The sequence below is a fragment of the Halichoerus grypus genome, chromosome 1 (genome assembly GCF_964656455.1).
Source record: "Halichoerus grypus chromosome 1, mHalGry1.hap1.1, whole genome shotgun sequence".
In the NCBI taxonomy this organism is placed as follows: Eukaryota; Metazoa; Chordata; class Mammalia; order Carnivora; family Phocidae; genus Halichoerus; species Halichoerus grypus.
In genome coordinates, this window is record NC_135712.1 from 153869887 (window position 1) to 153892329 (window position 22443).

The 22443-nt window shown below is 42.4% G+C and overlaps 1 protein-coding gene across 11 annotated transcripts in view; it reads right to left on the reverse strand.

Annotated features, from left to right (window-relative positions):
• Positions 1–11243, reverse strand: part of ANO10 (anoctamin 10) — a 222053-nt gene extending 210810 nt beyond the window's left edge. For 4 of the 11 annotated variants that reach the window (XR_013448554.1, XM_078074096.1, XM_078074097.1 and 1 more), the window contains exons 1-2: positions 10880–11240; positions 2693–2845 (exon numbers count right to left, since the gene is read on the reverse strand). Coding sequence is in view for 10 of the 11 variants with exons in the window: in XM_078074096.1 (XP_077930222.1) it covers positions 2693–2831 (139 nt within the window). In the remaining variant the exon portion in view is untranslated. Of the gene's footprint in view, positions 1–2692; positions 2846–10879 lie in introns of all 11 variants that reach the window. The other 7 variants (XM_078074110.1, XM_036118811.2, XM_078074103.1 and 4 more) reach the window with 5 other exon arrangements.
• Positions 11244–22443: the final 11200 nt, after the last annotated feature.

A 22443-nucleotide genomic window follows, 5' to 3' on the forward strand; every position in this document is an offset into this window, starting at 1 on the left:
TGGAAAATGCCTTCTAGCTTCCCATGTTTCTGCTCAGAAGTCTGATCCTTTATGTGTGACCTATTGTCTTTCTTTCTTGAAGTTTGTAGTATCTTCTCCATTCCCAGGGTTCCAGAACGTTCCAACGGTAAGCCATTTTCATCCATAGTACAGGGCACTGGGTGGGCCCTTTCCAACTGAAAAAGCATGGCATCAGCCTTGGGTGTTTTCCTTTGATGATTTCTCCTCCTTTTTCTCTGTTCCCTTTCTAGAACTCCTTTTATTCAGGTGTATACCTCCTGGACTAGTCCTCTAACTTCCTTACTTTTTCTCAGTCAAAGTTCCCAATTCTGTACCTTTTGCTCTACTTTCTGGGGGATTTTATCAAAATTATCTTCTAACCCTTTTACCGAGTTTTTAAATTTTGCTTTTATACTTCTACTTTATATGAGCTTTTTTTCCTAAATGAATATATTACAGTATCCAACTCGATTTATAGAATGTCTGTCCTACCTTCTCATTACTGAGAGTTGAGTTTTAAATTTTCTCTTGGTTTTCTTTTTCTGCAGAGTTAGCTGTTTTTATCTGTTTGTTTAGTTTTAGCTTTCTCTTTCATGTTAGGGATTTTTCTCAGATGTTTGGTGATCTTTTATTATATGTGCATGTTTAAGAAAGGGGTTCTAGGAGGCTGTACTTAAATTCTGAAGGCTTAGATGGAGCTCATTAAAGATAGCCTTTAAGCATAGTCATCTGGCCAGGTTTTCCATGGTCAACTCTCTGATTTCTGCACCTTTGCTTATTTTGTCTTTGATCAGACTCCCCAAGACAGATTATTCAATCTGCTTCTTAGATGATTTGAATCTAGCTGCTAATATTTTAGAAACTAAATTAGGTATGAGATTGGTGGGGTGGAGGATAGGGGTAATAATAATCAGTTATTATTCTATTTTCAGTACAGAATCTCTATTTTCAACTGTGCATAAAGCCCCATGCCAAAATCCAAGCATCTGACCCCTCTGCAGAGAAAAGTCAGTCTTCTGCTATGATGGTAGAATACAGAAGGGAACGGGGGATCTATTTCTTAAATGAATCTCAGCCAATTCTTTCTTCTTTTTCTTGGTACCACTTATTTCCACCTCCAAAAGCCCCTAAAGTCACTAATACCTAAGTCTTTGGTTTAAACTGCAAAACCTCAATTTGTACCCCTGCCAACTTCAGCTTTGACTTTTTCAAGTCTGAGAAGTTATTTACCACTCATCCACCTGTTTTCTAGCTTCCAAAATGGTGCTGCTGTTATATTCTTTCCTTTCTTCTTTGTCAAACTGGACTTACCTCTTTTTTTTTTTTTTTAAGATTTTATTTATTTATTTGACAGAGAGATAACGAGAGCAGGAACACAAGCAGGGGAAGTGGGAGAGGGAGAAGCAGGCTTCCCGCCAAGCAGGGAGCCCGATGTGGGGCTCAATCCCAGAACCCTGGGATCATGACCTGAGTTGAAGGCAGACGCTTAACAACTGAGCCACCCATGCGCCCCTGGACTTACCTCTTTTTAAAAAAAATCCTTTTATTGTCAAGTTTGAAAGACAGTAAAAGTAAACCTGAGTGTGAAATCCACTACTTTTACCTGAAAAGATCAGAATACTTTTTTGCAATGTTCTTTTCATATTTCCCAGCAGTGTAGAAAGATGCCCACCCCCACCCCATGCTTGTGTCTCTCTGCTGAAGGCAACACAGTGAGCAGGGAAGACTGGGAATACACTGGAGTCCCTCGCTCTTAGGCACTACAAATGTCCTTCCATCACAGGAATTTTAAAGAAGAGACTCCAACCCAGGGAAACACTTCAGATTTCAGTAAGAAGGTACTCTTATTTTTAAGTTTTCTTTTGATTCAGTTGTTTGCAAAAACTTAAAAATTCCACTAGGATTCAAGGTTTTATTATAAAGGAACCATTTCAGTTACAGTCAAAATCTTTATTAAAAACAGTCTATTTAAGTTTTATTCAGTGTTTGGAGACTTGGTGAAGTTTTAGATGAAGTTTTAGGTGAAGTGCAAGTGCAAATCAATTCTTGTTTTGTATAGTTTTATGAAGTGTTTGCTCATGTAAAATGTCCTCCACCCTCTCACCCAATCTAGATCCCTTTCTGCCCTTCAGGAGAGGGCTAAGCTTTGGCTTCTATAAAGTCATCCCTTTCCAGCCCAAAACCATCACCAACTGCCACCTTTGTCTTCCCTTTACTCTTCCAGCTAGTTTACATACAATTCATTTTTAAGTATCATGCACTGCTGTGTAACAGCTCTTTCTTTCGGCTTTTTTGTCCTGTTACTTCAATTTCCAGGAGGTGGCATTCAGTCTCCTTACACTGACAGTAACATCCTTGCAGGCAGAGACCATATTAATCTCTCCCTTAGCATCATAACTGACACATAAAAAGCACTCAGTAGATACTTGTTCATTCATTTGATAAATATTGACCTACTATGTGACAGGCTGTGTACTAGACATAGTATTTATAGCTGTGAACAAAACCACTCATGTTGCTTATAGTCTAATGTGGACTTAAGATCTCCTTTCAAGTCCAGATAAATAATAAAGAGCAAAGAAATGGATATTAATTTTAGAAATACATCAATGAAATAACTGTAAAACACATTTAAAAAAATATTTTTAGTCACTGATCATGACTAAGTCTGAGTTATATTTATTTTACTCACCTCCATCTTCCTTTTTAGAGATAATTCTGTTCTTCAGCCATTCTTTGGTTTCTTCTTTGACATCCTGAGCCAGTTCTAGGACGACCAAAGGTGTGAAGGAACTCTCACAAGTATCCAAAGCTGATAAGGTCACTTTCATCTTTCACAAACTTGCTGAAATTAAAATAAAATAAAAAGTACATGGGTTACAATGGAAAAGAGAAATCTATAGACAAATATATATATTTGTATTTTCTCTTAACTACACCTAATTCTGGCTTCCAAGAAAAAGGAAAATTTTTCATGATCCAGATGGGTTATATGACAGGCTCAACCAATGGTTCAGAGCACACGTGTGAGCTAGGCCCATATGAAGTCAGGGGGAACACCATCCTTTTCCGTAAGCAGCTCAGAACACAGTAGGGAGGACATTCAGGTAAAAGAAGGACAGCAGTGTAAAATGTGCTCTCACACAGGAAGAGTAAGAAAGTATTTACAAGGGATGTGACACCTGAACAGGATTTAGAAGAATGAACAGGAATTTACTGGGCGAGACTTGGATAGCATTCTAAGTAGAGGAAACAGTATTCCCCTACAAAATAATAATGAAAAACAGCCAACAGTATCAGAGAAACACAAGTGATTAGGTATGGCTGTGGCACTACCAGTGGGTGGGGGGTGGGGAGGCAGGGTGCTCAGATGGGAATGGCAGGTATCTAACAAGGGACCCTGATTACAAAGGAACTGGGCTTTGTCAAATAACCAATGGGAGTCACCAGTTCAGTAAGAGCAGGGAATTGACACAGTCTGAATTCATGTTTAAGTATGGAGTTAATGTCGCCAGCATCAGCTTCCCTTCCTAGTTTTTCTTTCTCGGGAATATCATCTTTATCTCCGTTTCCAAGCTTGAAAAATACTCAAGTCAACTTGGACCCTCACAAATGGCATCAGTCACTAAGGCCTAATGGCCTCTCACTAAAACGTTTTTCATGTGAATCTCTTTAACCCAGTGATTCACGGCAGGGACAATTTCTAGACTTTAGACTTACTTATTCTAGCTTTATACTTGATGTAAGTTTTAATGACTCCAAAGTGCAAGTGCAAATCAATTCTTGGGAATAATCGCAAAAGGAGTGACCAACACCACAGAACACCTTTCCATTCTTTCGGGTGCACCATGATCTTGCGACAAGCTGATCAAACAGACCAGAGTAATCTGACTTACAATGATAAGCTTTTGTTTTTCTCTAACAGAGCATAGTTTTGGGGCAACATAGGTATTGTAAATCAATGTTGGATTCACATCATAGCACAAATGCTTCAGGAATGTTATTCTAAAAAAGCCAGCCAAATCCAAAGTCAGAACACTAGGCTCTATGAAGGTAACCAGATCAAAATGGGACCCAGTAGTCCCCTTCCAACAGCTAGAATAATGTGGTCAGGAATTGTACAGAATGAAAGAATGATAAAAGATAGCAATTAGAGCTATGGGAACTCAAAACACTTAATGTGCAAAAGTTTTCAATCAAGAAAAAAGGAAGAGAAGCATGTTCTACACAGGGAAACAACATGTGTAAAATCAATGATGCAAGAATAAAGACAGTATGGGAGAAGAACAGTAAGACTGGCCTGACCGAGCAGAGAGGGCAACATTTTGTGAGCTGTGACCATTTAAGGGTAAGGAATGCTACAGTTCACATCTGCTCCAGTGGCCAGAAAGGAGTCACTGTAGGTTTCTGAGCAGAGGATTAGCTACATGTCAGAGTGATATGAATCTCAATAGGTAAATTTAGGGGGCAAGATTGTGAGTGTTTTTCATCTTTCAATTCCCCTGAACTTCTGAAATTTTTCATAACAAAAGGTTGGGAAAAATGATTAATCTACCAGTAGACTACAGAGGCTCAAGCATCATCAACTTTTAAAAGGAAATATCAAATGCAACGAACATTTATGCGGTACTTATTTTGAGCCATGCTGTGAGAGTCTGAAGGTACAAAAGTAAGTCAGGTCCTCATCTCCCTTCTGGGGAGCTCACAGTCTTTTAGCAGAAGCAAGTGTGCACCAAATCATTCTAACACAAGGCCTGAGTACAATAGCAGTAACCAGGTGGGGCGGGGCAGCCGGGGGAGGCAAGATTAACTTTCTGCGAAGGGAGGCTGAGAACCAGACACCCTTCAACTTGGAAAAGGTACACGGGTAACTCCGAGGTTGCTGACCTGGGAGATGGTAAAGAATAAATAAAAAGGCATGTTGGAAAGAATGGTTAGGTTAGGGCACCTGGGTGGCTCAGTTGGTTAAGCGACTGCCTTCGGCTCAGGTCATGATCCTGGAGTCCCGGGATCGAGTCCTGCATCGGGCTCCCTGCTCAGCAGGGAGTCTGCTTCTCCCTCTCCCGCTCCCCCCTCTTGTGCTCTTTCTCTCTCTCACTCTCTCTCTCAAATAAATAAATAAAATCTTAAAAAAAAAAAAAGAATGGTTAGGTTAAGGGCACAATCAAGGGTTCAGCATGGTACATGTGGACATGCATCGAAGGTGGCAGTTTTCTGGCAATTATGCATTGCCTAATGTCAGTAATAAAAGGCCTCCCTTATTCATAATGACCAGGTCATAAAACAACCTCTTTGAGACTCTAAATGCGGGTTTCCATTCCAAACGTATATGAGCACCAGCTAGAGATTCATAATATTTGCGCAATGATTTATTCTCATTTGAGATACTATACACCTTTCGTTACTTGAGACAACCTTAACAAGATTTCCAATACATTACAAACAAAAGTGTCACTATCTCTGATATCCAAAGAGTTCCTACAAATCAACAAAAAAATACAAAAAACTGAAATCACAAGTCACAAAATAAGAAATACAAAGCAGCTAACACTTTGAAAAGATGTTCAAACATACTAATAAGTGAAATGCAAAATAAGTAGAAGATGCCTTTCCCTTTTCAAATTTGCTGAAGTTGAAAGGTGGACAGAATCCAGTTCTAGCACAGGTGTAGAAAATTGGGCATTCTCACCCATGGCTGACAGATGTAGTAATTTGATACCATCTTTCCAGAAAGGAGAGTGGCAGTATGAAAAGTAATAGTAAATACTCCTACTATTCAACACAACAATGCTATTTTTAGGAATTCATGCCAAAGAGATAATAAAATAGAATAAATATATAGTGGAAGTTCATTACAACTTTCTTTTTTTCTCTCTTTCTTATTTATTTTTGCGTTTTAGTTATGGCAAAGAAACAACTGACAACCTGAAAATCTAACAAGTGGAGATAGGCTAAATACATAAAGTGTGTCACAACTATACAACAGAACCATCAACACTAGCATCCAGATGCAACTATATTAACATGGAGAACATTTTATAACACATTGTAAGGTATAAAAAAATGCAAAGCGTGATCCCATTTATGGATATACACAATCCACACTAATAGCAAAACGACAACACTAGCTAACTTTTGCTGGGGACTTACTACATGCAAAGCACTGGGCTACTCATTAAATTCTCACACCAACCCCATGAGGAAGAAACTCCAACACTTTCATTTAGCAGATGAGAAAACTGAGGTCAAACAGGTTAAGTAGGTTTGTCCTATGTCACACAGTAACAAGCAGGAGAACTGGGATTTAAACTCCGGTGCCCAGAGACCAGAGCTCCCACCCTGAACCATGTGTGGGAACACTCACATTTCAGTCTCTACTGTGTGTGGGTTTTTTTTTAAGATTTTATTTATTTATTTGTCAGAGAGAGAGAGTGAGTGAGCAAGCACAAGCAGGGGAAGCAGCAGGCTCCCCGCTGAGCAAGGAGCCCGATGCGGGACTCGATCCCAGGACCCTGAGCCTAAGGCAGACACTTAATTGACTAAGCCACCCAGGCGTAATAAATGTGCCACCAATGATTAGTCAGATATATTTCTCCAAACTGCCATGTCTAAGTAGTAGGATTTAAGCTGACTGTTATTTTCTTCTTTACATTTTTCTTTTTGATTTGAATTTTAATGAACAAGGTTTTTTTTTAATAATTAGAAAAAAATGGCTTTTACAGTTGTATATAGAACTATATACAATATTCTATATGTTGTATATACAATTGTATACAGAACTATATATATATTATATATAGTTGTACATAGAATAGTATAGAAGCCCCACATTTTCAACAGTAGTGTAAAATATACCCTCTAGTAAAGGCCAAATGATACTTCTTTAAAACTGTATAATACAAGATAATATTTTGCTTTAGTCCCCAGATTAAAACATACCAAAAGAAGTTGCCTAACTTTAAAGACTGTTTGGAGTAAAGGTTCACTAACCATAAAAAAGCCTTCTGTCCAACAGTATATAAAATGAAAGGACTCAGAACCTAGGCACACCCCTTCTTATGCAGAAGGAGACAGCCAAAAGCCCCAGAGGGGCTGCACAATAATAGAATCTTCAGAGCAGAAGGAGCCTCAGCGGTCATTTAGTTCCATGACCTCACTGTATCATGTTCACAAGACCCAAAATCACACAACCAGTGTGGCAGATATAGGACTGAAATCCAGTGCTCTTTGAATAATATGAAAAAGATCTTTTTTTTTTTTTTTCTTTTTGTGAACTGAGTCAATAAAGTCAGTTTTACAGTCTTGTCATTAGAAGAAACACTGGCCTGGCCAAACTGTGCAGCAGCATGCTTTAGCTCCACAAAAGTCTCACAAGACTAACACAAGTGCCAGTGTTGTGCGGACGCTGCTCTGAGCAACGTGAACCATGGGGATGGGGGCTGGGGGAGAATGCCCACGAAGGCTTTTTAGTGGAGCTTGGTAAGCCTTGACCCCTTTAAGGCTCTAGTACATTAAATGCTCTTGAGGTTTCAACACTGTTGGTGACAGTCCTTTAAGGACCAACTCTGCTCCGTTCATGCTTGCGGTTTTCAGCTGTCCTACACTTATGCCATCCATTGAGCCACACTGTACAGACCTGGTTACCTAAGATGCCCCTTCCCCACCCTGCTACACCTCCCGTGCTCTCTTCTTCTGGTCCCTGTAAACCACCAAGGGGGAACATACTGCTCAGGGAATTTCTGTCTCTGTATAAGAACACCTCTGGGATGCCCTTTCCTTTGGGGGATTCCTGCCCCTGCGTTCTGCATGCAGCAGGGTACAGGTAAGGAGGACTTAATTTTACAGTTAACTGGTCAGTGGAATCCAGGTGTGCCCTAAACTCACTTCTCCCAATGGGATAGCCCAATGGCGTGAATATAGTGAAAAGAAGAAGCCTCATGGCAGCCTTGGCCTAAGCTAAGTTCTGCAATCTGCTCTTACCAGAGGATCTTAATAGGAACTTGGTCCACCATTACCATGCACACGACCAGTACATGGGACCAAAATACCAGATGGGGGGACATGAGGGCTTTAAGTGTGGGTACAGAAGAGAGGCTCATAGTCCCAGCTGGGGCCAATCTACAAACAATGATTCAACATATGCAGTCTTCTTAGGCACTGGAAGGTAGAACAATTTCTGCAACCACAACAAATTTCCCCCTTTTATCCAGGCTGTCAGCCAGGACAGCAGCCAGGAATGACTAAAAGGCAGAGCATGTAGGTCCACAGATGCTGTGCGGCACAGGATAGCCACCCCAAATTCTGCTCTTAGCATGTGCTGAACTGCACGCCGGGTCAAAGAGAGGCCTATAAAGGAACTGGATTCATGTGACTTTTACATTAGCTACTGGAATCATTTGCCTACAGTAAAAGATAAATCCTGGCCATACAGGTTGAAACGTACAAAGGAAGAGAAGCACACTGTGAGTTCAGCCATGGGTGGGGGGTTGGGGGACTGGGGGTAAGTGCATATTTTATCAAGGATCAAGAAAAGAATAGGAGACCCTGTATTCTCTTCCTGAGTTGGGGCGGGGTAGGGGGGGGAGCCAATGGAATTATAAATTCAGAGGCAGGTAAGAAGGAAATGTACCAGCTGTCTTCAGAAATCACCTTATTTCAGACTCAAGGAGAAACATAAACCAAAATTACAAAATCACTCTGTCATGAAGCAAAATAGGAATACATCAGTGAGAGAAAAATGAAGGGCCACACCAATTGAGCTGGAAAATGAGAGGGATTTCCTCAGGAGAAAAGTTGCAATTTTAATGGCCAGGGCTAGAAGGAAGGACAGGACCCCTCCAGAGGCCCTGAGGGTAAGGACAACTTAGAGACATCCTCTGAAACCTCCAACAGGCAGTTAATTATGAGAGCAACTGTGGGACATTCCTTCCTTGAGACCTAAGGCAGCTGCCTCTTGGTGTTATATAAGATGTGGGCTAATTTGATAGTGGAAAATCAGCATTGCATACACCCACCCTCACTAGAATCTGACGCTCGGTGACTCAGTGACACTGACAAGGTAGGGAAGCTGGTGAGGCCCATTCCCATACCTGGGAACCTGGTGGCATTAGGATTCCACAGGAAGATGCAGGAGGTGAGACAAGACATACTGAAGACAGGCTGGCCACAAGAGCCCACGCCCAGGCCTGATTAGATGCTGCACCAACAGAAGGCCACCTCCGCACAGAATCACCCAACTGAGCCTTGCCATGGACTGACCCATAAAGTGAAGCAACAATATTTCCTCTTCTAATTCAAACTTTCTATCTACTCTCATTATGCCACAAACTGCCAAGATTTTGCTTATTTGGGCTGGAATAATGTCTGAAAACCTGGAGCAACACTGAATCTCATCCATAAGCATAGCACTTGACACAAAACTAAACTCTAATATGTGATAAAAGAATGAATCTATATGATGACCATACAACCATTTAAAAAGATGTTTAAGGAGAATTTTTAATGATCCAGGAAAATGCCAAGTGGGGGGGGGGGGGGAAAGCAAACAGTAATATAACAACATGACCCCAATGATGTAACATGTACATTTAATAGACAATAAAATACAAAAAGAATTAAGAAGAATTGCACCCAAATGTTAACAGGATTGGTGAAATTACATGGGATTTTAATTTTCATTCTTATATTTTTTCTCAATCTTCCAAGTTTCTACAGTGAAAAAAAAGTTTCACTGGCTTTTAAGTGCACACACTCCCATTTACCAGGCCCTTTCTATTCCCTTCCATTATTTTAGATCTTTTAAATTTCATTCTTCACCTGCAATTCTACAATTCTTTCAGCAATAGCTGGTCAGAACAGATATGGTCTACTTTCCACAGTGAATTGAAAACTATGTATCATACAGAAAAGGCCCTTAGAAAACATCCAGTTCTGTAGGTTAGTGTGACTTCAAATTCAAAGGAGACAAATCATAAAGATTTTTTTTTTTAACTCCACGGGATTAGATTTTTAAAAATTAAACTCCACAGGATTTAATGGAATGGGATACAACTCCGTCTGAGTGAACCTCAACTGTACTTATTTTTAAGTCCGGACCCTCCGCACACAGTCTTGGCGGCTGGCACATGTTTTGCAGCAGACAGCGCACACCAAGGCTGGCGCTGTGAAGGCACCGGGAAAACAGAAGTAGCCTATAGGAGAACTCTTCCATCCACATTGCTCAGGTGTCCCAGGCACTGCCCCTGACTGGCATTTATTACTTAAAATGTACGATGTGTCCCAGTCAAGAGCCTGGAAACCCAATCACCCTGATGTGAAAGAGAGCATGACCCTGCAAGTTCGCTCCAGCCACACTTCCTTCTGACACATCCTTAACTGTCCCCTGCTCCCCGGACTGTCCGGGGAAGCGTGAATCCTGAGCCCCGCTGAGCTGGTCCTTCCAAAAAACGCCCTTCTTTAAGCTTCGCCGTCTTTTCCACCCCCACCCACGATCTCATTCTCCTTAGCTCCCAAGACCCCCAAGCCCGCAGCCTGACTCCAGCCCCAGGCTTCGGCCTCACTACATTTCATCACTAAACCCTCCACCCCCAGACCCATAACCCCTCCCCAAACCTCGGCTCTCCCCAGGCCCCACCTGCGACTGCCATTCCCCAACACCTTCAGTCCTCCCTCCCCCATCCCGCATCTGCGCCCATCCCGGTCCCACTTCCCCATTCCTGGGACTGCCAGCACTGGGAGGTACCCCGAGAAGGAAGGGCGGCCGGAGGCGTCCCTGGTGGCGCCCCGCCGCCGCCGCCGGGCAGCCCGGGCTCAGCTCTGCACAGAACCCGGCTCCGCGCCGCTCACAGCGAGGGGGTCTGCCGTCCCCTCCCCCACGTACCGGCCGGAGCGGCACTCCACGTCTTCGGAGGCGGGCCCGAGAGCCGGCGCGACCCGGAGGCACCACCGTGGACGCTCCAGAGGCGGGGCAGGGTCGGGGCCTGCGGGGCGTGCGCGCCGGGCGCTGGGTGTGGCAGGCCCGGCGAGGCCCAGACGCCAGAGCGCTCAGGCAGGGCCGGACCACGCCGGGAGAGGCGGGGCCCAGCACTGCGTCGCACTGAGCGAGGCGGGGCCTAGTGGAGAGTCCTCACGGCGCGGACCGGAACGGCTCCGCAGAAAACTGAGATGGGCCTAGCTGGTCTTTGGCCGGGAGTGGGAACGCGGCGGCGCACGAGACAGCCGTGCCTTGTGGGCTGCCACTCTGAGAGGGAACCGGACCACAGAGGGGGAACGGGGCCTTGCTGGGCGGTCGCACCGAGAGGGGGCGGGACCACGGTGGGGGGGCGGGTCCCCACCGGGCGGTCTCACCGTGGGGGGACGGGACCACGGTAGGAGGGGCGTGCCCTATGAGCTGTCTCTCCGAGAGTGGGCGGGACCACGGTGGGAGAGGCGAGTCTTATGGGCTGTCTTTCCGCTGAGGGGCGGGGTCTCGCTGGGCTGTCGCGCCCAGAGAGGGTGGGACCTAGTAGAGCCGCTAAAAAAGAAATACTGGTATCCGGGCTCTTGCAGAAGACCTGCATTACTAGAGTAATAGCTTTTTTCGTAAAAGGCGCAGTCCTCCTCGGATTTCCTTCCATTAGTGAACATAGGTACTAATGTAGGTCTTTCGTAAACTGAACTTAGGGAAAGGGAGGTTGGGGGTGAGGGATTTATTCTTCGCTTTTCGACTTACAGGAATGCTCTGCTTTCGGATAGCCAGGGAAACCTGTATGCCTCTTCACATTTTCCTTTCAGTCTCTTATGGTCCAGACTCCACTTTTCTTGTCACTTTGAAATATAAGAACAAAGCCCCGCCACCCCTTATCTCTCAGAAGACCTCTACTCTCCCCATTTATCTGCCGTAGCCACATCGATCTCCCTGGTCTTCCTAGATCCCACCTCAGAGGTTTTGCCCTGGCTGTTCCCTCTGCCTTCCTTAATTATGGAGATTGTTTACTTCCCTCCCTCAAGGGAATGGAATCCCACCTTTTCACTGAGGCCCTTTCCTCCTCCATGCCCCACCATCTATTTACCTACTCGCCTATTTCTTTTTTCCATAGCACTCATCACCTGTTTTATATTATTATGTCTACTGTCAGTCCCTAGAATGTAAACTTCACAAGGGCAGAGATTTTTGTCAGTTTTGTCCACTGATATATTTCCAGTGCCTGGAACAGCCTATCCACAACAGGCCGCAATAACTCTCAGTGGAATGAAAGAAAGCAATGAATGAACGCTTTATAAGAACTCCTCCCGCCACCTCCTCCTACACCCATCTCAGCCCAGAGAGATGCCTCCAAGTCCTGCCAAGTCAGAGAAGTGAGGTCTGCTCTTCCACTCCTCCGCCCCTTCTCTGGGTCTTCCAGGTTCAAGACAGGAAGGAGGGAAACTAGGGGACAGGAACAGAAGCTGGTTACTAGATAGGGGCAGTTTGTTGTTCTTTCTAGAACTCCAATGCTCTGTCATGGCAGCTCACAACCTTACTGATCAGTTCTCATGCGGCTGTCTCTTAGTAAGTCTTGCATGGGTATGTCCAGAAGTTCTCCCTCTTCTGCAAATTGGAACAAATTGTTTCTGAGTTTCAATAGGTTTAGACATTAATTACTCATTAGGCTTTTTAAAATTGTAGTCTTCCTATCTTCTCATCCCTTGAACTTGAATGGCCATCCCTCTGTGTAATTTCATCTTCTGATATTTACATGACCAGAAGGACTGGCAAAAACAAAATTTGAACGTAAATATAAAGAAATACCTTTCACATGGACAATCTCATTTCATCTCCACAATTAACAAGTTAAAACTTTGAGTAAGTATGACAAATTAGTTGTTGGACTACACAAACGGCTGACCTGAGTGAGTTAATGACATGGATCCCTGTTACCAGTTACCTATTGCTGCATAACCACTACATACAGTTAGGGATTCCCATCTCCTCTGTCCTTTGGGGGATTTCCTTCAGATTCTGTGGCTTCCAGGACCTCCTATTTCCGGTTCTGCTGGCCAGAAAGCTGGGGTGCTCTTGGAGTTTCCTACGCTTCCTATCTGTTGTGCCTATCTGTCTGTGGGGCTACTGTAAAGGCGGTGTTGAGGGAAAAGAGACAAAAATAACAGGAATTCGATTCTCCCCATGCTCTTTGCACAACAAGGGTCCCTTTTCTCACTTCCTCTGTCCAGAGGCACAGGTGTTCTCTCAGTGTCTTAGTTACCCATGTCACGGTACTACAGCAGCCCAGCACTGGGATTGGGACTAGCCTCAGGACAGAGGAGGGAGAAGAAAAAACAGGAGTCTTCAATGCTTTCTCCAGCTTGCAAAGCCTTTTTCGCATATTTTATCTAGAGGTTTTAGTAGTAGTCAGTGGGGTACACAGGCTGCAGTGGACTTCCTGCATTTTGGCCAGAACTGGAATTTACCAATCTGATAGATGAAAAAATGTTTCAATTTGCATTTCTCTTATTACAAGTGTGAAGGAGACATTTGTATTTTGTCTTCTGTGACTTCTCTATACATTTTGTCCAATTTTCTACTGGACAGAGAAAATTTATATAATAGTAAAAATAGTCCTTTTCTTAGATACGAATGTCAAAACTTTTTCTCAGTTTGCCATGTCTTTTGATTTTACTTATGCTGTTTTATTTGCTCGTTTTGTGTTTTGTTTTTTAGCAAGCAGACTTTTCCTTTTCTAATTGGTGAATTTTACCATGCTTTTCTTTTACTACTTAGTATTTCCAGGTTGTATCAGACTTAGAAAGACCTTTACCTTTCTTAGATTACTTTGAAAATTCTTCCATGGTTTCTTCTTAATGTTTCACGATTTCACATTTTTCCTTTTAAAAGTTGACCCATCAGGAATTTGTTTTGCTGTAAGTGGAATGGATCTAAGCTTTACTTTATATCTTGATAGCTACACATTTGCCCAATTTCATTTACTTGATAATCCATCTTTCCCTTACTGATTTAAATGCCATCATTATCATATACTAAGTTTCCTTCTGTATTTTTGGACTTTTGCAATATATCATTTTCCTTCTTTAAACTCTCCAGTACAGTGAGAAAAGGCCAGCCCACCCTGTCAGTTTCTGAATCCCTCATTCCCATCACAACTGTCTGGTATAGCAGCCACTGAAGCCTTGCCTTCAGTAAACTGTTCATTCCGGGTGACCACAGGTGACCATTTAGGTAACTTTTCCAACTGTGTGCCCTAGATTCATAGTATCCCATTTCCCTCTGTTGACAAGGTCACCATTGTCTTCAAACCTAGCCAGGTCAGATCCAATCCCAGATTTCCATCTTGAGGGCCTGATTTCCTGCAACCATTTCCAATACCAAATACATACAGGCTGGGGCTAGAAACACAGCGACTGCCTGAGTATGGAGAATGGACACTTTACCAAGGATTTCAGAGTTGGATCAAGAAGTTTCCACAACCACTACTGCTTCTTGATACCAGGAAGCTTGAGAATAGACTGGAACTTGCTGCAAAGAAACCAAAACCTTCCTCTCTAGTGGGAGGATCTCACAGTCACATAATTTGGAAATAATTATAATTTTCCTGCTTTCTTTTCTTGTTTCTGACATTAAGGAAATGCTTCTGGTGTTTACTCAGCAAGTAGGAGGTTGACTTTGGGTTGGAGATAAATATATTTTATTATTAAGTAAGAATCCATGAATTCTTATTTTATTGAAAGTTGTTTTTTTTTTATTGAAAGTTTTTTATTTATCAAGGATGAATGCTGAATTTTTTTAATATGCCTTTTCATCATCCATGGAGCTATTCGTGTAATTTTTTTTCTTAGTAATAATGAATTTTATTAATAGGTTTCCTTATTTAGCTTTTATTCTGAAAGTAATAGAGAGCCATTGAGGAATTCTGAGCAGATGAGTGACATTATCTGCCTCACATCTGAACAGGATTACTCAGATTTCTGTGTTGAGAACACACAGAAGAGGCACGAGGATGGAAGCAGACTATTGCAGTAAATGAGGCAAGAGATGGATTATACCAGAGTGGTAGCAGTACAGTGATGAGAAGCATATAGGTTCTAGAAATAGCTGGAAGTTCTCAGGAATTGCAGACATGTTGGGTGTAAAGTACAAGAGAAAAAAGTCAGGTGACGGCACTGTCATTAACTGAGGTAGGGAAGACTGTGGGAGGAGTGAGTTTGGAGGAGAGCCAGGACCCCTGTGTTGGACACACTGCTTAAGATGCCTTTTGGAAATCTGAGTTGGAATACAGGGCCCTCACAGTCGGGAGAGAAGGCACAGCTGGAGGGATGCATTTGCAGGTTGTCAGCACAGAGCTGGTGTTTGACGCTGCAGGCCTGCTTGGGTCTACCAGAGGTGCAGGAGCCATTAGGGAAGAGGACCAAGGACTGAGCCCTGGTCCTTAGCTCCAACAGTGAGAGGTCAAAACAAGAAGAAAAAACAGCAGAGGAGCTTTGCAAAGACTGGCCAGCGAGATGGGAGGTAAGCCAAGAGAGTAGGAGAGGGGCTGTCTCAGAAGCAAGTGAAGAACATGAATGAAGAAGAAGCTGTGCCACATTTTGAAGGCGGGTCAAGTAAGATGAGAACTGGGAACATGAAGTAATATAACAGCATTAAGACAAACATATTTGGCCTGCCAATTACGGTAAATGTGCCTAAATCACTTGTGAATAAACAAAATATTCAAATTGGATGGATGAAAACTCAGCTCTATACTCTATGTAACAGACAACCTAAAGTAATTTTTAAAGTGTTAAAATAAAAGGATGGTCAAAGGCAAGCCAGGCAAATATAAACACAAATGAAGCCAAGATGGTTGGATTCAGAGCAAAAAACATTAAACAAGACAAAGAAAAGGAGTTTGGAATGCTTATGTGTAGAATTCACAGTGAGATAACATACTTAGGAATATCTATGCACCAAATAACACTGTTGTCCCTGCCTAGAACAGGGCCTTTGCACCTGCTGTTCCCTCTGCCTGCAGCACTCTTCCCTAGCACACCACTAACTCCTTCCCTCCTCCAAGACTATTCAAAATGCCATTTTCTCAACGAGGCCTACTCTCATCTCCCAATTCAAAATTGTAACCAAGTCTCTCTAATCCCATTAAATTATTTTGCTGTTTTCATTCCTGCTCTCCATGGCTCCTCCTGAATTTGCTTTCATGTCTATTTTCCAGGGACTGTTGCCAGTTTTCCTTCAATTCTTTGATACCTTTCTTTCCCCTTCCACTTCTTTTCAAAGTGCCACCAGCTTGTGTCTGTCTCCTGTCTCACTTTCTTCCATGTGAGCCACTGGCCGGAGGTACGGTGGGTAGGGTCCAGGTCCCTGGCTGGAAGCTTTTCTTATGGCTTGGTATTGAGTTGGCGAATTGGCTTGGCCTTTGCTTTGCTTCCGCCAAAAAACAGGCCACTGGAGGACTGCCCTTGATGCGGTCTTCTCCCTGCTCACTGGCAGACTGCTTCCTGCATATCTGTGGCGGGTCTGTGTGTGTCCTCGTGCAGCCCTGCCCCCTTGTTTCTACCTTCATTCTTTGCATGCTGCAGCTCTGGGACTTGGCTTGGTGCCCCCTCTACCCTGAGCCCTTTACTGTGGAGCGCCCCCGGCCCTATGTGAGACCTGCAACCGTGAGTGTGCTTGTTCCCTTCTGCCTGGGTCCCTACTGAGCCTCACTGCCCTGGGTGCACGCCCATCTGTTTTGTGTAGTTTTGCGGTTCAGGGGTCTCCCAGTTTGTCAAAGATAAGTGTTTTAGCCAGTTCAGGCTGCTATACCAAAAATATCATAGACAGGTGACTTAAACAAAACAAAAAAAAACATGTTTGATTTTTTCCACATTGATATCTAGGAATGAAAAAGAGAAATTTATGCTCATGTATGAAAACACCTATCTCATCCACCTAGAAAGAAATATGTAAACCGTTTCCATCCTCCCTGTAACTGTTGAATACAAACACCTATTTGCTAGAGTAGATGAAATATCATATAAATATTTTTAATGTCCTGGGGGAAAGTGTTGTTTTATTTTCACCATGTTTTTACTGGAAACCTATAATATAGAGTAATGACGATCTGACAGCTGCCAAATAAGCAAGGACATAATTTGGCTCCCAGTGTTATTTCAATTTCCTGTCTTAGCAGGGAACAGTCTAAATGGCTAATGGGTTCTTTCTGTGTCTTCTCTGTATCTAATACATTCCTGGAATAAAGCCATTGATGTAATAGAATTCCTCTATGAAATTGCTCACCTGAAGAGAACTGCTCATCCTAAATATTAGGTTTTGATTGAGATGGGTATCTTCAACTATCAAAATCTATATCATTAGTGTCAAGAACTCCAAAGGGTATGACATTTTACCAGTCTTGTGAGCTAATAAGTTAGCCTGTCACAGTTTCATGGATGTTAACAGAAGACAAGAGACTCCTGGGTCAGAGACAGAGGACTTGATTACTCACTGCATAGGCGTCAGTGTGAGCTCTGTGTTTGTGTGAGTTCCCCTTGGCCCCCAAGTCCCATGGGGGCAATGTGGAGCAGCCCAGGTGGATTCTGCACACTCACTGGGTTTGCATCATAGCTCGGAAACTCTGAGTTGAGGTAACTCTGGTCTTCTAAAGGGGCTGTTAGCAAGCCTACTCGACCTTTACCTCTGAGGGAAGCATTATCTTTATTATCCTAAACAGAAAACAAATTTGCCCTCTGCTCCACACAGAGACACCAGCTCTAGCTTCAAGGCTATTTTCTATACAAACATCTTTCAAAAGATAATTTGGAACAAAGGTTTTCAGTGCCTTGACTCAGAAGATGTGAACACATGCAAAGGATCCATGTAGAATTATTTCCCAACAATTAGGAATAATCTTGCTACCAACACAACTCATGAGTTTCCCAACAGAAGTACAGTTCACATTTGAGCAACACAGGGAGAGGGGCACCAACCCCCCAAGCAGTCAAAAACCTGTGTATAACTTTTGATTCTACCATAACTTAACTACTAATAGCTTACTATTGAACAGAAGCCTTACTGATAGCATAAACAGTTGATTAACACATATTTTTGCATGTTACATGGATTATATACTGTATTCTTACAATAAAGTAAGCTAGAGAAAAGAAAATGTTAAGAAAATCATGAGAAAGAGAAAATACATTTACAGTACTGCACTGTAAAAAATCCACGTGTAAGTGGAGCCTCACAGTTCAAACTTGTGTTGTTCAAGGTCAGTTGAATATCCCACAGCCTGCACAGGTATCAGAACTTCAGAGTTAACAAGACTTTGTAAGAGAACAAAAGATTACTGGATTTCCTTTTCACATGTCTTTGAATTTTAAAAAAGTTAGGTAACACAGACAGTACAAAAGTAAAAATTGTAGGAGGGTAGGCAGAGAAAAGTAGGTCTCTCTCCCTATCCCCTACCACTCAGTTTCTCTCCCCAGAGGAAACCAGCTTATTTTGAATTTCCTAGAGATTTTATATCTACCTGTCTTCTTTCCTTCCTTCCTATCCGCCCCCACACACACACCTGCACATAAGAGTTGGGATATGTGTATGTATACTCATGCCCTTCCTCTACCTCTACCTCGAATTCTTGTCCACTCCTCCACACATCCCCACCCACCAGAAACAATCAAAATGAAGACAGATGAAGAAATCTAAAACCAAAACCAATGCAGTTTCATCCAATGACTTTTGAAATTCCTGCCTTCCTTTATTCATGCATTCCCCACTGGTAACCACTCCCTGAGCTTGCACATGTGTAGGGGAGCAAGGCATCTACACACCTAATTATAAGATAAAGAATAATAGGAGTAGGAGAAATAAAGGTACTAAGGAGAACCCGCATGCAACAACTCCCACATCACTTAGGACACCTTGTTGCTGGCATCTATTTCCCTCCTTCACAGCAAACAAAACATTAGGAGCCTAGCTTGAGCCTCTGAGGCCCCGTGTCTAATTTGTTGCTCCGCACTTATGTCAAATGTTGGTGATTACCACCCTGGAGGGCCCTGAGCATCACTTCAAGTCCTTTCATGTATCCTGGACAGAGAGAATCCCTCCATCTGACTTCTTCCAATATACCCTACAGATACTACTCTGCTATTTAAGTGTTATCCAGTAAACCTAAGTGCATAGGTGAAAACAAATTGTGACTTTTATAAATGTAGCCCTTTAATCTATATGGGGAAATAGAAAATGGCAATGTTTTAACAGTCTGACTTGATCTGACATTATAGTTTTTGTTTATTTTGTTTCTACAATTTGGTAAGCTCCAATAGCTTCTCTTTGAGTAGTCCAGTGTGTAAGAGAGAAGTATTTTTATACAGCGAATCCTTAACAAACAGACAAAAAAAAAAAAAAGCAAGAAACTGCACTGTCCTAGTGTGGGTATCCCCAGAAGCAGGCCCTGAGACAAGGATTTGAGGGCAAGCAGTTCATTTGGGAGGAGAGCCAGGGGACACAGATAGGGGAGAGAAGAAGAGCGACCGGGAGTGAGGGTGTGTCATCACGCAGGTCACTCCTGCAGGTGGCTGGGGCTGAACCCCACTGGGCAATTCCAGGGCCAGTGGAAAACACACCTCACGGTTTCCTGCCCGAGGACTGCTAGTTGGAAAGCTTAGTTCTCTGGCACTTTTGGCCACCATCTCTGTGGGAGGCCAGTGCTCCTGCCACCAGAGGTGCCCTTAGGCAATGAGATGCAGCTGTTAGCCAATGGAAGTCAGGTCCTGAAGGGATATGGCTGGGCTCTGCCTGCATCGACTACATGGGTCATTACAGGACCAAGGGAGGTCATTGGCTCATATTCCACATTCACAAATGCCCCCAAATTTGAGCTAAAACATCATCCCTGAAGGTACAGAAGTAGTTATAGAGATATACACACAGGATGGAAAGATGTCTGTTAAGTAACTTTTTTTTAAATTTAAATTCAATTAATTAACATATAATATCCTATTGGTTTCAGGGGTACAGGTCTGTGATTCATCAGTCATATAATACCCAGTGCTCTTTATAACACATACCCTCCCCAATGTCCATCACCCAGTTATCCTATCCCTCCACCCCTCTCCCCTCCAGCAACTCTCAGTTTGTTTCCTCAGATTAAGAGTCTCTTATGGTTTGTCTCCCTATCTGGTTTTGTCTTGTTTCATTTTTTCCTCTCTTCCCCTATGATCCTCTGCCTTGTTTCTTAAATTCCCCATATATATATATAATGGAATATTACACAGCTATCAAAAAAATGAAATCTTGTCATTTGCAACAATGTGGATGGAACGAGAAGGTATTATGCTAAGCGAAATAAGTCAAAGACAATGATCATATGAGCTCACTAATACTAAGTAACTTTCAATTTGTGTCCCAGTAATAGACCACAATATTAATGGTTATATGTAATGAATTTAGTGTTTTTCATAAATCCTTTCTTTACCTTGTAATTAGCATAGTTTACCTTGTATTTTTGTTTTAAAGATATATTTTATTAAATATGGATATTTCAATTGTTTACTTAACAATTAAAAAATTTTTAGCACCCTGCTTTAACATTTCTTTATTTTTTAAATATATTGCCAGCCTCAAAACCTGAAAACAACCTGGGCCTCTGTCACCATTGGAAAGGCCCCAGTTAAACACAATAGAATTGTGGAGAAATTAGGAGCAAAATTAAGAAGAAAAGGGAAGGACACAAGGGACAAGATGTCAGGGCACTTTGCTCTCAACTAACTGATTAGGGGGGTGACAGGGCTGTGTGCACTGTACCTGCACTGAGAGGTTTCTTCTTGGGCTTCCAGGCACCAGTGGCGCAGAGATGGAGAACGACTCTCAGAAACTCCACTTTCTAGACCTAACCTGACAGTTCCAACTGATCCATGGGCCTCACTCACATCTTACTTTTTATTTCTCACCTTAAAGAAAACAAATTAGGAGCAAAAAAAAAAAGTAACCATTGTTGATGATAAATCAGAAAGTTGCCATGAGCCTCCTAGAGCTAGTGGGGCTTAGTACATGTTCTGAATACAACGTAAAAATATCGTAGGCAGCAATGAAAGAATGATCATGAAATCCCCAAAGTGGAATCAGTCAGGTTTTTCTGGAAGCCTCCAGAAGTATCAAGAAATATGTGTTATATTTATCTTTGTGCTTTTTCTTCAAATACAAGCTGATTAAAATGAGGGATCTTATTTTTCTAATTAAATTATAGTTTAAAAAATTTTAATGTCATCTTTGCGAACCCAAGCTCTAAATTATTCCTAGGAAAAAATGTGCCTTCTCTAAAATCAAATGTTTCAGTAATCATTGCCTTACTAGACCATAAACTCATTTATGGATAACTCATTTATAAGGATAACCTTCTAACTAGCACTATAATTGAGGAGATGAATAATTGAGAGATAAATGTGTTTTTTTTTTTTTTAAAGATTTTATTTATTTCTTTGACAGAGAGAGACACAGCGAGAGAGGGAATACAAGCAGGGGGAGTGGGAGAGGGAGAAGCAGGCTTCCCGCCAAGCAGGGAGCCCGATGCGGGGCTCGATCCCAGGACCTGGAATCATGACCTGAGCCGAAGGCAGACGCTTAATGACTGAGCCACCCAGGCGCCCCGAGAGATAAATGTTTTATCACAGGCAAGTAGTAGATGGTATTTGTTGAAATTATGCAATTTGTTTTAATTTTCTTTGATCAAAATTTGTAAAAAATTAAGAAGAAAAGCTTTTTCAAGATATGTTTATAGAAGGTGCCTGGGTGGCTCAGTTTTTAAGTGTCTGTCTTCTGCTCAGGTCATGAACTCAGGGTCCTGGGATCGAGGCCCATGGTCAGGCTCCCTGCTCAGCGGGAAGTCTGCTTCTCCTTCTCCCTCTGCCCCTCCCTCCTCCAGCTTGTGCTCTCTCACTCTCAAGCTCTTTCTCTCTCAAATAAATAAATAAAATCTTTCAAAAATTTTTAAAAAGATATGTTTATAGAATGTTAAAAATAATACAAATTGGAAATTTTAGATTTCCCTTTAAAGCATTTGTTGTTTTCACGGGATTTTTAACTGTCAAAATCAAAACAAACGCAATAATATTGGATATCCAGTCTGTTCGATGGGATATGGATAAAATATAATGACAAATCTTTTCTCATACCTTAGAATTTCTGAAAAATGAAATGCTTATTAATATTGAATTATGTTTAAAGGGTAAAAATCCTTAGCTCACAGATATCCAGAGAGCAGGTGAAACAGTGGTCCTGACTCCCAGGGTGCACTGGGCAGGACCTGTACAACCTCTGCAGGGTGAGACAGCTTTCTTCCCGGGTGCATGCATGTGTGCCTGTGTATGTGTGTATGTGGCTGCACGATGGCACCATCAAATGGAGGGGTAAGAAAGGTCACTCGCAGCAACTATTCTAGGCACCTAACTATAGTACCTATTGCTTCTTTAACAAATTACTCCCAGGCATAGCAACAT